General features: G+C 44.7%; 3 protein-coding genes across 4 annotated transcripts in view; 1 reads left to right on the top strand and 2 right to left on the bottom strand.

The window, feature by feature from the left end:
* The first annotated feature begins 2,629 nt into the window (after positions 1-2,629).
* LOC128307162 (alanine--glyoxylate aminotransferase 2, mitochondrial) lies at positions 2,630-8,992 on the top strand. Of its 2 annotated transcripts, none has more exons than XM_053044902.1 (6): positions 2,630-2,880; positions 4,327-4,627; positions 4,696-5,524; positions 5,598-5,711; positions 7,346-7,480; positions 8,300-8,992. In XM_053044902.1, exons 1-6 carry the CDS (start codon positions 2,850-2,852, stop codon positions 8,417-8,419), a joined length of 1,530 nt encoding a protein of 509 aa, XP_052900862.1. In that variant the 5' UTR covers positions 2,630-2,849; the 3' UTR covers positions 8,420-8,992. The 2 variants fall into 2 exon arrangements, with proteins under 2 accessions (XP_052900862.1, XP_052900869.1); XM_053044909.1 differs by lacking the exon at positions 8,300-8,992 and adding an exon at positions 7,667-8,006.
* On the bottom strand, positions 5,588-7,232 carry LOC128307203 (protein amnionless). The gene is made up of 2 exons (XM_053044953.1): positions 6,206-7,232; positions 5,588-6,140 (listed from the first exon to the last, which is right to left on the bottom strand). Exons 1-2 carry the CDS (start codon positions 7,218-7,220, stop codon positions 5,719-5,721), a joined length of 1,437 nt encoding a protein of 478 aa, XP_052900913.1. The 5' UTR covers positions 7,221-7,232; the 3' UTR covers positions 5,588-5,718.
* A 718-nt stretch (positions 8,993-9,710) lies between the features above and the next one.
* The window catches only part of LOC128307115 (protein pangolin, isoforms A/H/I/S-like), a 58,182-nt gene continuing 55,682 nt past the window's right edge, over positions 9,711-12,210 (bottom strand). Inside the window, exons 2-4 of the mRNA XM_053044848.1 lie at positions 10,920-11,043; positions 9,934-10,101; positions 9,711-9,847 (exon numbers count right to left, since the gene is read on the bottom strand). Of these exons, the coding sequence (XP_052900808.1) occupies positions 9,719-9,847; positions 9,934-10,101; positions 10,920-11,043 (421 nt within the window). The 3' untranslated portion in view covers positions 9,711-9,718. The remainder of the gene's footprint in view (positions 9,848-9,933; positions 10,102-10,919; positions 11,044-12,210) is intronic.

The following is a 12,210-nucleotide window of genomic DNA, read 5'->3' as shown; positions in this document are numbered from 1 at the left end:
TTGAACACACATGTGCTACAAAATAAACCTTCGATACAAAAACAAACTTTCACATTCTGTACGTTTTTGGCCTATTAAAAGATGTTTGGTGTTTTTTTCCGATTCTAACTATGAGTAAAAATGAATGAATTACACACATCAGACTTTACGGATTGTCCTTCAACATCCTAGAATGAACTTCACCTTAATCTGTTTACACTTTTTGTTTAATCTCCGACTCGCGATTGTCCACGGTTTCCTCTAAACATGAATCATTTATCCACAATCCTTACATTGATTACACTGATAGTCCGTTTGGGTAGCTGCTGTTGGCAAGTGTGGAATTCGTCGAATGTAGAAGCTTTCTATAGCCCTTGCTACTGCTGTTGGTGATGTTGTTTTTACATGACGGATATTTTGCCGTAGTTTGGTTCGCCCAGTAATACCAGTAGACCCGGATATGTTCTCTAGCAAATGCGGCCGCCTGACAATGGAACCAAACGTTGCAAGTTAAGCAAATGCTATAAATTTTTGCGAAGGAACCATCGCAGTCTGCAAGAGAGGGCGCAATGGGACAACACCAACAACAACAGACAGACAGAGAATCCTTGTAGCTCACTATTTGCCAAGCATTACTTTATCCTTTTGTGCAGCTAGTAGCATTTGACGAACGTTTCCCGACCAATCTTCACACGGCACACTTGAAAGCGCAACACAAAACGACCGTAGGACAATCTTTTTCTTCACAAAACATTCATTTTTCTTGAGAAGCCTCTGCCGATTGCTTTTTAGTCCCTGCGTTTTTGGATAGACTTTTCAGTTTTTCTCGTTTTCGCTCACACCACCCGTTTCCGTGTGTTCTCTGTGTCCTCTTTCACCTGCCTTCTGCTGTGTCGTCCCTCCCTGTCGCTCTCATGCGAATTTGACAATTCACAACTGACAGCTCGCTCGTGGAAAATCTGCAGCATGCACGGTCCGCATGTTTACATTGCGGTGCCTGACACTTCAGCTATGCTATTATTTGCGGCGTCCGCTCATTGTGTAACCTATTTTTTGGCTTATTTTAGTAATCACAGCGATTTCTTCATTGCGCTCACCGGCTCATGGAGCGGTGGCCTTTTGTTTCTTTTAGATAAATACTACTCGTTGACTGTCTGTGTACATCAGCTGGCAAGCAGCACCACTGCTAACAAGCGTCAAAAGGGCGACTGCCAAATGGATCCTTTCCGGACAGGACATTCAGTTTAATCGCGTTACATTATTGCCACAACATCAAATAAACATTGTTTATCCGCTCCAGCACTCTGAATTTGAACACTCTGCAGACACCAATCCTAGCCGCTTGGTTGAAGGATTGGCCAGTGGACAGACACCGTAAACGAACGTATCCCCCAATATTTCCTATTATTCCTACATTACTACATTTAGCACGCACTGCTTCGTTCCCAACGCCCTAACCACAACACTCACTTTGTTTTGGCTTTGTTTCTCACTTTCACTTTGTTTAGTTTGGTAGTCAAAATCAACCGAATGCAAATGGTAATTCTCTGATGCTGTGCACCAAACTCCGTCGAGATGGATGTGTTTTGCTGGCTACGCACGGACGGGAATCGACTTTCGTTGCACGATTGTCGCACGTTCTGTGCAAATTACACGGTTTGCAGAAGCAAACGAGGATGTTTTCTTTTCCGTATCCCGGGATGCAATCGCTGAGCCGTGAGACGAAACTGGAACGAAAATTATTTTCCGACGTCGCTCTCGTTTATAAACATAGTCATGACGTTTCATCCGTTCCGTCAGTGACGGCAGTGTTGCCGAATGCTACGGTTCGATTATGCGGCGGTTTGTGGACATCAAAATCAGTTGCTCCATAAGGCCTGTATACACGTGCAGGAAGGGTTTAAATTTTTAGCACAATCAGATTGCACTTGAGCACATGTTTCCTTTCAACTGATATGATCGAATCAACTCGGTATCGTTTTATAAAGATGATTTATTAACTCAAGCTATTAAAAAAGATTCGTTTTCGCACTGTCTAGAACAGCTAATTGAAATGTCTGGCAATCACCTAAATGATTAGCTGAACAGTCGAGATTTGTACCTTTATCGGCCGTTTCAATACATCATATAATGTTTTCTATAACACATCACTTATAGTAAGTAGAACAACCTTATCCATCGTTTATGATCATCTAGATGAAAGTGGATCTGTTGAGTGAACTCGCAAAAAAAATTAAGTTATGCATAGTTAAGTTGCAAAAATCGCTACATTTATCGTCTTAGTTATATAGTCTTTTACATTAAGTGTTCATTTAGAATTCAAATTGTTATATCAATTAGCAGCATCGCCTACGTTTTGTTGTAATAGATATCGAACCAAAAAATCAATCAATAAACTAAAAACTTGAATTAACACCTTTGGTTGTATTGTTATTTCTTCTATTTAAAAGTTAAAATTCGCGCCGCACGCCGCACAGAAATGCGTACGCTTAACATCCACGAAGACGCACAAGGAAAGCACGAGCGCGCACAAATACGATCGCATCCAAACCTGAGGAACACGCTTGGTTGATTGTGGGCTGGTAGGAAATATTCATTCATTTTCATCCGATCCCACCAGTCTTCCGTTACTCGCCAAGCGCTACAGTTCGTCGTGGCGGAATACTCCCAGCATTTGCGGCAGGAATAAATTTTAATAAAACTAAACTGCGTCGCGCCGGCGTTAACGATCAATGTGGGCAAAGTCCAGAACTGTCGCTCGCGTGCTCTGATCTTTGATAGCAATCGATCCCCATTTCACGTGAGGTGTGGTGTTTTTGTAGTTCGGTTGAGTAATTTCATAAACCTTTAAAAAGCGCGAGTACTTCAAGATGCTCCTGGTGAACCGGCGAGCCTTATCAGGTTAGTATTTGTGTGCGTGATCGGATGATTAAGATTCAATTTTGCATCTGTGCTATAAAACAAGCGCTTTGTGTGTTGACCAGCCTGATGTGCTTTGTAATAAGGGTAACGGGTTTATGCGTAAATTCGCATCTTCACACGTGTTTTTCTCAGTGTTCAGGCACATGGCCGACACTGAATGTCCGACAGCACGTAGGTGATGATGATCATCATGTACGTACGCGCAAAATGCAGTACTCGTTGGCTCAGTCATACGTGAGCGGTGTCACGACACAATCTCTTCCGAAGAAACCTTCGAGGTTCGAGGTCAAACTTCCTTAAGTGCCCATGCCCATGAATGAAACATGGACCCAGACCCGACGGTGAACGTTTGCGCGATCATGCACCGGGAAGTAACGCACAAGAAAACTTCATCGGAAAGAAGTTTTTTTTCCATCGGTGGATGGGAAGTATTCGTTAACAAGGTTGCATGAAAAACGTCTCTTCAGCAGTCATCGGTTACAAACGGCACGAATGATGCTGGTACCCCGGTACAACAGTTAAAGCTCCGCCAGCTACAAATAGTCCCGCGCACGCAGCAATTGTAATGTTACTTCATTGGTTAAGCAAGAATAATATGCTGCATGGCTGGCGTATTATACCGTTGGATTGGTGCTATTTTTAGCCGCGATCGTATTCGCGTGCTGGCCGGTTGATAAAGCGTCGCAAACTGGTCTACAATTCTGAGGAATCGTTTGAACAGGGGTTGCGACAAACCAGCGCAAACAAAACACAAACAAACAAACAAAGAAAACACGCATCTTTGTATGCTCCCGATTTCCGATTCCCACACCCTAAGTAATCCACCCTCCACAGGGCCTGAGACACCAGCAAGTTTCCGCTTTGGTTTGCTTGGAATAGCCATACTTGCGGCAAACTTGCAAACGCAAAACTTGCTCGACAAACCTTGCTCGCTCAATTTTTCGCTGAACCGGTTTAACTTCCATTCCCGCACAACGGCAAATGCCTTCACTCTAGAGTTAGGGAATAGAGAGGATTAAATGGCAGCACTGATGCGCAAATAAAAATGTAAATAAACTTGACCTTCACGATCACCTCTCTCCGGCGGAAGTTCGGGTGCCATTTGGCCTTCCGTTAAAGACCCCAAAAACGGCCGATGATAGCCGTTGAAGGCAGTCATGATTTGGGATTAATTCCACCGTTTTACCAAGTCATCGTTTTTTTTTGAATTCGAATAGCTCCACTGTAGAGAGCTGGTAAGCGACTGCATAGTCATTTACATGTCCCGGTCATACGTCGTTTACATGCCAATGATGTAATAATTTTACAAACTTGACGCACACGCAATCTTGCCAATAAGCTAATCAATATCTGAACAGTACTAAAATCCGAGTTTCAAAGTGGTTTCAATATCGTTAATTTAAACATTAATTTCATCTGCTGCAGCTCTTCGCGAACAAACGCACTGCCGCATGCTCACAACCCAACCAAATACGCAACGCCCAGAATCGCTCAAGCAGCACGGACAGCAGCATCAACCTCAGCATGACTTGCCGGCGTACAAAGGTCAAAGTTACGACGAGGTCGTGAAGCTTCGCAAACAGTATCTAACACCAAATGTGACCTCCTACTACAAGAAACCGTTGCTGATACACAAAGGCAGCGGGGCGCAGCTGTTCGATCAAGAGAAAAGCTATTTGGACATGTTCGGAGGAATCGTCACTGTTTCCGTCGGCCACTGCCATCCGTAAGTTAGCGGCATTGCATTTGCGAACGTGTAGAAAATCCTTCTTACCGTCTGTCCCAATTTTTCAGGAAGGTAAATGCCGCACTGGAGGAACAAATGCGTACGCTCTGGCATACGACCAACATTTACATGCATCCAAAACTGCACGAGTACGCGGAAAAGCTGGTGGCTAAATTGCCCGGCGATCTGAAGAACGTGTACTTCGTCAACTCCGGCTCGGAGGCAAACGATTTGGCCATGATGATTGCGCGTCTGTATACGGGCAACCACGACATCATTAGCTTCAGAAACGCCTACCACGGTGCGTCCCCATACACGATGGGTCTGACGGCGCACTCTACATGGAGGTATCCGCTTCCCGGTCTTAACAGCGGTATCCTGCACGCGATGAATCCCGACCCGTACACCGGCATCTGGGGCGGAAAGCAGTGCCGAGATTCGCCAGTGCAAACGACACGCAGCTGCGACTGCCAGCCGAATGAGTGTAAAGCCTCGGACAAGTACTACGAGCAGCTGGAGCAAATATTCAAATACTCACTACCACGCGGCAAGGTGGCCGCAATGTTTGCCGAGTCGATACAGGGCGTCGGAGGCACCGTGCAGTACACGAAGGGATACATCAAGCGTGCCGCGGAGCTCGTCCGGGCCAACGGTGGGCTGTTCATTTCGGATGAGGTGCAATCCGGGTTTGGTCGTACCGGGGAACACTACTGGGGCTTCGAAGGGCATGACATTGTGCCGGACATAGTGACGATGGCAAAGGGTATCGGAAACGGGTTCCCGATCGGTGCAGTCGTTACGTCGCGCAAAATCGCGGACGTCCTTTCCCAGGCCTTACACTTCAACACCTTCGGAGGCAACCCGCTCGCTTGTGCCGTAGGAATTGCAGTTCTTGATGTGAGAGAGCCAGGAAGCTGCACTTTATTGCACAGGGTCTGATATAATGTACCGATCTTTCTTCTCACGCCAGGTTATCGACGAGGAGGAAATGCAAAAGAACTCGCTCGAGGTGGGCACCTACTTGCTGAAGGGTCTAGAAAAGCTACGCGACAGGCACGACGTTATTGGGGATGTGCGTGGCAAGGTAAGAATTACTTCACACACAGCTCCACATCGTCGAACGCTTCTGCAGCGGGATCCGCTTTTGGCTTTGGCGTTTCATACATGGGATTATTAAAGGAGGAGGCATGCCGATTCTCAACTTCCGTCACGGTTACCGACGATTGCTCACAGCCTTCCTCCGGCAGTTGTCCGTCGCTTGGGAAATTTACGTCCACCGAGAGTCCGTCCGTATCACTGTTCGGGTGGAAACGAGCAAACACAAAGGGAGTCGTGAAGAACTGACGGTTGCGAACCGCTGCTCTAAGCCGTGGAACAAGCATATTGTCGTAATAGTACACATAAAGCACGGTGAAGAAGGCCGACATGATGATGAAGCTTAGTAGCACAAACGTGAACACCTGGCCTCCCTCCAGCGGTGTATGTGGTTGGCCAGCATGCGTTATATGGAATCCTGTAAGAAGTGGGATTTAAAGTTCGTTCATGTCTGTCAGGTGTTACCTAGAAGCCTCAACCTACCGGATGCAAACTGTTTCTCGAAGAACGGCCGCAGACTGTTCATCATCTGGACACTTCTTTCGCCATACTCCCCCTTATCCACGACGATGAGCTGCACTACGTTCGCTCCCATTGATCGATCAACTCCGATATGATACTCCACATCCGCAACGTCCACGTCCGACGAGGCAATCTTACGACGTAGCTTGTCCGTGAACGATTGCAAGTTAAACACGCCCTGGAACTGAGCAATATCCACACGAAACACAGCGCCACAAATGGGACAACAGTGTCCGGACGGTTGGATCGGCGCAAGACAGTGCGGTACAGCGCAACGTTCGTTCGAGCAGATTGCATCCATCTGCCGATCTTCCTGGCAAGGGCATTTTTCTGCGCTGGCACATTTGCCCTGCCGAATGAGCGTGTCCTCGGCGTTGTAAAACAGCAACTGTCCCAGCTCGGACGCTATGAAGTTGTGGAAATTGTCCAATCCTTCGAACGTGTCCCCGAACCGCACGTTTCCCACTTCGATTGACTCGTGGTACTGCATGTCTATTGGTTTCGGCATGCTGGCACCCGTCTCAAACACGGCCGTCTCGTATTGGCACGGTACTCGCTCAGCGTGTGGTACGGCTGCGTTCGGGGCTTGTCGTGTCGATCGCTGCTCATCGTAGGTTGCCCAATTGTTGCCGGAATAGTACGGTGACCGACCGGGAGCTTTGAAGATTGCAACGGAAATCGATGAAGGTTCTTGGGACACAACGTTAAGCGAAAATGAATGTTCCGGAAAGAGCAATCCACCTTGCTGCGGAAGAACAAGTGACGACACTGTCATTATGCCCGCTGGTAGACTGACCAGGGCATTTAATTTGCTTGGAAATACGACCGTTTGTTGAGGGGAAGGAACTCCCGGCGGTTCCCAGTTCAAACTATCCGCAAAATCTACTTGTGGTAGCCAAACTTTGGTGCTCTGAGCAATGTGTATCGAAAACACTTGCCAAATCACAATGACACCAGTTGCCGGAGGTGCTTTCATGTTGACGACTTTGCACGAACTGTATCAGATCTGTTCCCAAGCAAAAATGGGGCGTCGATTTGTAGAGACCCGAACATCTACATGAATCACTAATATATCCGTTGCGCTTCTTTGCCTCCGCACAGGGTTTGATGATTGGTGTGGAGCTGGTTGCCGATAAGGAGACGCGACAGCATTTGAGCGCACCGCATTTCGTCGATATCTGGGAGATGTGCAAAGACATGGGCGTCTTGTTCGGGCGCGGCGGTCTCAACGCAAACGTGAGTAGCTTCCCGTCCCATTTTACAAACGTTATTTACACACACCCTCAGTTTTCCGCCTTTAGTTCACCTTTCCCGAACTGAACATTGATTTTGTGTTTTAACAGTAAGCGACCGATCGAATTAACGGTGACTTGCAAACTAATGAAACGAATCTTCTCGTGTTATTCCCTATCCCTTCTACAGGTCCTTAGAATTAAGCCTCCGATGTGCATAACCAAAGCTGACGTCGATTTTGCCTTGCAAGTCCTTGACATTGCCCTGAGCAAACATTCTGAAAAAGCACGATAAAATTGTTAAAAACTTTTCCTTTCGATTCGCAAAATTTTGCTGTACTTTAGATGGGAGTAGGAAAACAATTAAGCGTAAAAGAATTTGTTGAAAGTCCTTAATAAATTTCAAAGTAATCTCACAATGCTCACGAATATTAATTTCATTCGATTCTCATGTAACGATCATTTCCATCTGTACACACAAGATATAACGCAAACCGATCTCTGCTGAAACAAACCGATAGTTGACGAAGAACCGGCATCTGTTTCTCGCGGGTGAACCTATGTTGGCAGAATCGAAACGGTATTAAATAAGCTATAATTTCTAGCACTAGATTTGACACGTTTTCAACCGTTTGTTGTGTGTGCATGGTTACTAACAACCTCCTCCCCCTTCTTCTTTAGCTAACAAAATACACTTTCCCGGGGTATCCCTAGCAATGCGATTAAGTTTGAGTCCGGTATCATAACACGGGTTTTCACGAGTGCTTAACCGAATCGAGGAATATTTGCTAACACGACCTTTTACTCTTTCCCCGACCAACAGGTACTACGCATTAAGCCACCGATGTGTGTTAATCGAACCGATGCTGACTATGCACTAGCAGTGATCGATTACTGCTGCGATCAGCACATGAAGAAACGGAAGCGCGGATCTAGACGTTAGAAGTGTGTGATGATGACTTCTCCTCGACTGTGTTCTGCTGTGATTTGTGAGATTTGACTCGGGTTTTCGACACCTACGCTAAACGTATAGTAGTGCAAGTATTTCTAGCGTTAAGTAACCTTATGCCACCCTTTATGGAACATGACATTCCTGATCGTATCTGTGATGTGACGACGATGACACCGTAGTGAAGGAAAAGAACAAATTCTACAGAATCTCAGATTTCGGACAAAAAAAAACGAAATATAGCTCTCTTTTTTCTACAATTTGCGTGTCGCTTACTGGCTTTAAATTTAATCTACATTTACTTTGTGTGCTCCGGAAATTCTCTCGTGTCTTCAAAAACGTACCACGCGCTTTAAGTTATAACCTTTCGTACATTCACATCAGATACATCCAGCAATTGTTGTTCAATCACGCAGACTACACATTTCCACCGAGAACTTATTTCTATCACATGTTTTAAAGAACAAAAGAAAAGCTCAAACCGCTCGAGCATGAATCATTTGAATTTGGAATGAACTGAGAATCGGGAGATGGAAAGCATTCCCTTCCGTATTTACACCAGCAAGCCATCGTTGGTGTGTTGCGTATTACATCTCAATTGTTTGGTTTAAATGGTAAAGTACGTATAAACACCTTGCAAACCTATAGGCTAATAGTTTCGTTGCAGCCAAAACAGGCTTAAAATACATATGTGCAGATTTCGATGTGCATTCACAACAGCACCTGACATTGAGACACGGCTCCTACACTAGCACGGGCAAATGCATGACGAAAAGCTAAATTTGTCATTAAACTGATCTTCCCATTACTTTCTTGAACGATCTTCTTTTTCCAACACATTCCTTCAATATTCTATGAAAAATTATTCCGCTTACTATTACCCAAACGGAAAACAAAATGCATAAAAATAGTTCAACATAGTGTTGCTTGCTTATGGACGGCTTTACGACAGTCGAAAATGTGGGCACAGTCTGCTCATGGATTGACGTGGACTGAGGGATTGAGATACTGTTTTAAGGGTGTTATTTCTTCCTTTCTGAACATGTTCAACGTATGTATATAAGCAGATTCTTCATCTTCATTACTTGTTTCCTGTCTCCTACTGTTTCCTATACTGCATACCACTGCTCGCACTCTCGCACATCTTAAATTCTAACCTTTGACAGACCAATAAATATTAATATCCTCTAGAACAATACAAATAGTAACAACTGATTGACTTATTTCACTAGCCTAGCGTGGATGACTCGAACAAAGCTCGAGCCGAAGCTGGCCACTGTGTCACAGCAACAACTATGCCTCAATTTCGATCAATATCTTTTCGTCAGAATTCGAATCAGCGGCCGTAGCAAGAAGCGCTGCTGACAGTTCCATCCGGGCCTTCTGTACTACCCAAATCATAAGAGCGGCGCCAACAATCACCTACCAAAAACACACAAGAGCAAGGAGATCACATTAGAAACATTACAGGGTAACTGTTGTTGAAATGTTTGTGTTTTCCAACTTACCTCCACTACAAATACACCGTATCCAGCCAGACCCAGCGCTGCATTGTGATCGTTTAGTACCTCGTGAATTGAGCGCAACTTCGAGCCAAGATACACGTTGATGGTTTGCGCTGGGAGCAGTCCTATTACCGTCCCTGCATGGTAACTCCGCGTGTTTACGGAGCTTATCTGTTTGGAAACAAGATCGACAGTAGATAGGTTAGACGGTTGAATATAATTTCATACACCAAACACTGCAAGGAATAATCAAATGAACGTGATGTCATAAAGTGGCTTAATTGCTCTTTTTGTCTTTACAATTTGTTTAACGGCGACAAACGAGACGACGATCACGTTTCGGACACTCGTTTCTCATCAATGAAAGCAACCGAAATTATCCATTACATGAGAAAAAAGTTGTTGGTAGTTACCAATACAATACCAGTACGCGGTACCGTGTCAAGTATCGTTCTAGCTAAAACATATGGCCATCATGGACAAGAGACGGTACGAGGCAAACAAACGATTGCGCCACATTCGTTCGTGCGCTGACGTGTGGAAAGAAAACAGGCCACTTGTTTTCAAGCCGTTTGTGCGTGGATTATTTTGAGTCTGTTTTTTGCTTCGTTTATCACACGCCAGTAGACTTGTGGCGAGCATAACTGACGTCATTGTAAGACGAGAAATAAAGCATTCGTTTCAAGAAGAGAAATCTATTCTACGAACGTATGTTTGTGTTATGTTAAGGTTGCTTTTCAACAATTTTGTGATTGAAGTTAGTGTAGTAAGTGAACAATCATTTATTCACAGCCATTTACGTATTTGTACAACGCGTAGATTTCTTTTTGTTTGCTTCTACCCTAGTTCCATCGCGTGGCTAAATACATAGTTCAACAATGTCCATGAGGTGCACGTGAAGTGTAGCCTTTAAAAAGCTAGCACGTTCTTCCGGGGATGCGTTTGAAGCATCGCTTATTCGCATAGGAAGCACTACGAAGTCAACTTACGCCGAATATGGTGTTTTGCAGACCGAACGGTATCGGTGTTAGACGAGCGAACAGCACGATTTTGAAGGCCCTTGGTCCGGATATAACTCGCAAAATGGCACGACCCGTTTCGTTTTTGATGAGCCTACAAAGAAAGAAAGCAAATGTATAATGCCGGTTGGCAAACAAACAAATATAGTTCAACATCCGATAATTTTCCTGCCCACCGGACACGAATAACACACGCAAAAAGACAGTGGAGTTTTTTCCATAGACATAAACAATTGAGGCCATGTGTCAACCAGTTCAATTGGAACCGGCTCACGTTTCACGCGTTGTGTTCGTCCACGTACAGCATAGAGATTTATTTTTAATTGTATGCAAGCAGCGAGAAAATAAAAAGTATCAGAAAAAAGTAAAACAACAAACATGGTTGGCAAACAATAAAGCAATACATTATATTCATTGGTTGAGAAGTACCAATTATTTATACAAAATTAAAATAAATTTCTACACATGATTTTTCACTCACAAGGCGAAGAGAAGTTGACGTGAAAGGCAACTCAACTTTCCCCGAACGATGTTTAAATTGCTTGATCATGATGTAAACAATCGGGAAATAACGCTAATCCGTACACATCACTATCTGTGTTGGAATAAACACGCCACAAAGGCGTGTATTGAACATTTAAAAAGGTTATAAATAAATGACTAAAACTGCGCTCACATGCAGAGAACCCGGAGTTCCAACTGAGAAGTCTTTCAACAAAATGTGCAATGTTCCAAGTTATCGCACATCGAATACATTTAACATTAACTACACAACAAACCATGCTATGAAGACACACACGTGACAAAAGCTGCAATCATGCCCTTAGCCTCTGTCGATTTGATTCATCATTGCTGCGCGGAAAAAAAAGTCTCGACGTCATGCGTCTTGGGACATGTAATGTGAAGTGGTTTGCCTCGAAGCAACCACAACCTTTAAACTGTTGGAAGCTGAGGGCGAATTTGAAATGAGAAGCTGACATACGCAGAAAGAGACGCACAACTTGAGCTCTTTTGATGTGCATCAGGCCTCAGATATTGACGCTATACTGCGCTTCTCCGAAGAACATTTGGTTGGCATATGCATTCTACAAAAGTGTACGGAGAAATCCAAGCTTTCCATCAGTGCCGTGTGAAACGGCGCTAGCGAACAACGATAATTCTCATGCTGAACACGGCACCCGGGTGCCACATAAAACCCAACGGTGTGCCCTAATTTGGCAATCCGCCAAGGTAAAATGCAATGAAATTTGCCATCCCAACG

The sequence above is a fragment of the Anopheles moucheti genome, chromosome 2 (genome assembly GCF_943734755.1).
Source record: "Anopheles moucheti chromosome 2, idAnoMoucSN_F20_07, whole genome shotgun sequence".
In the NCBI taxonomy this organism is placed as follows: Eukaryota; Metazoa; Arthropoda; class Insecta; order Diptera; family Culicidae; genus Anopheles; species Anopheles moucheti.
Note: the sequence above shows the minus strand (reverse complement) of the source record. Positions and strands in the feature narration are given on the sequence as shown.

Bases quoted from the DNA above. Each gene is read 5' to 3' on its own strand.
- LOC128307203 (XM_053044953.1), bottom strand. From the start codon at position 7,220: ATGAAAGCACCTCCGGCAACTGGTGTCATTGTGATTTGGCAAGTGTTT. The intron at 6,141-6,205 runs GTAGGTTGAGGC...CACTTCTTACAG, and splicing joins CGAGAAACAGTTTGCATCCG to GATTCCATATAACGCATGCT.
- LOC128307162 (XM_053044902.1), top strand. From the start codon at position 2,850: ATGCTCCTGGTGAACCGGCGAGCCTTATCAG. The intron at 5,525-5,597 runs GTGAGAGAGCCA...TTCTCACGCCAG, and splicing joins TAGGAATTGCAGTTCTTGAT to GTTATCGACGAGGAGGAAAT. The intron at 5,712-7,345 runs GTAAGAATTACT...GCCTCCGCACAG, and splicing joins TTGGGGATGTGCGTGGCAAG to GGTTTGATGATTGGTGTGGA.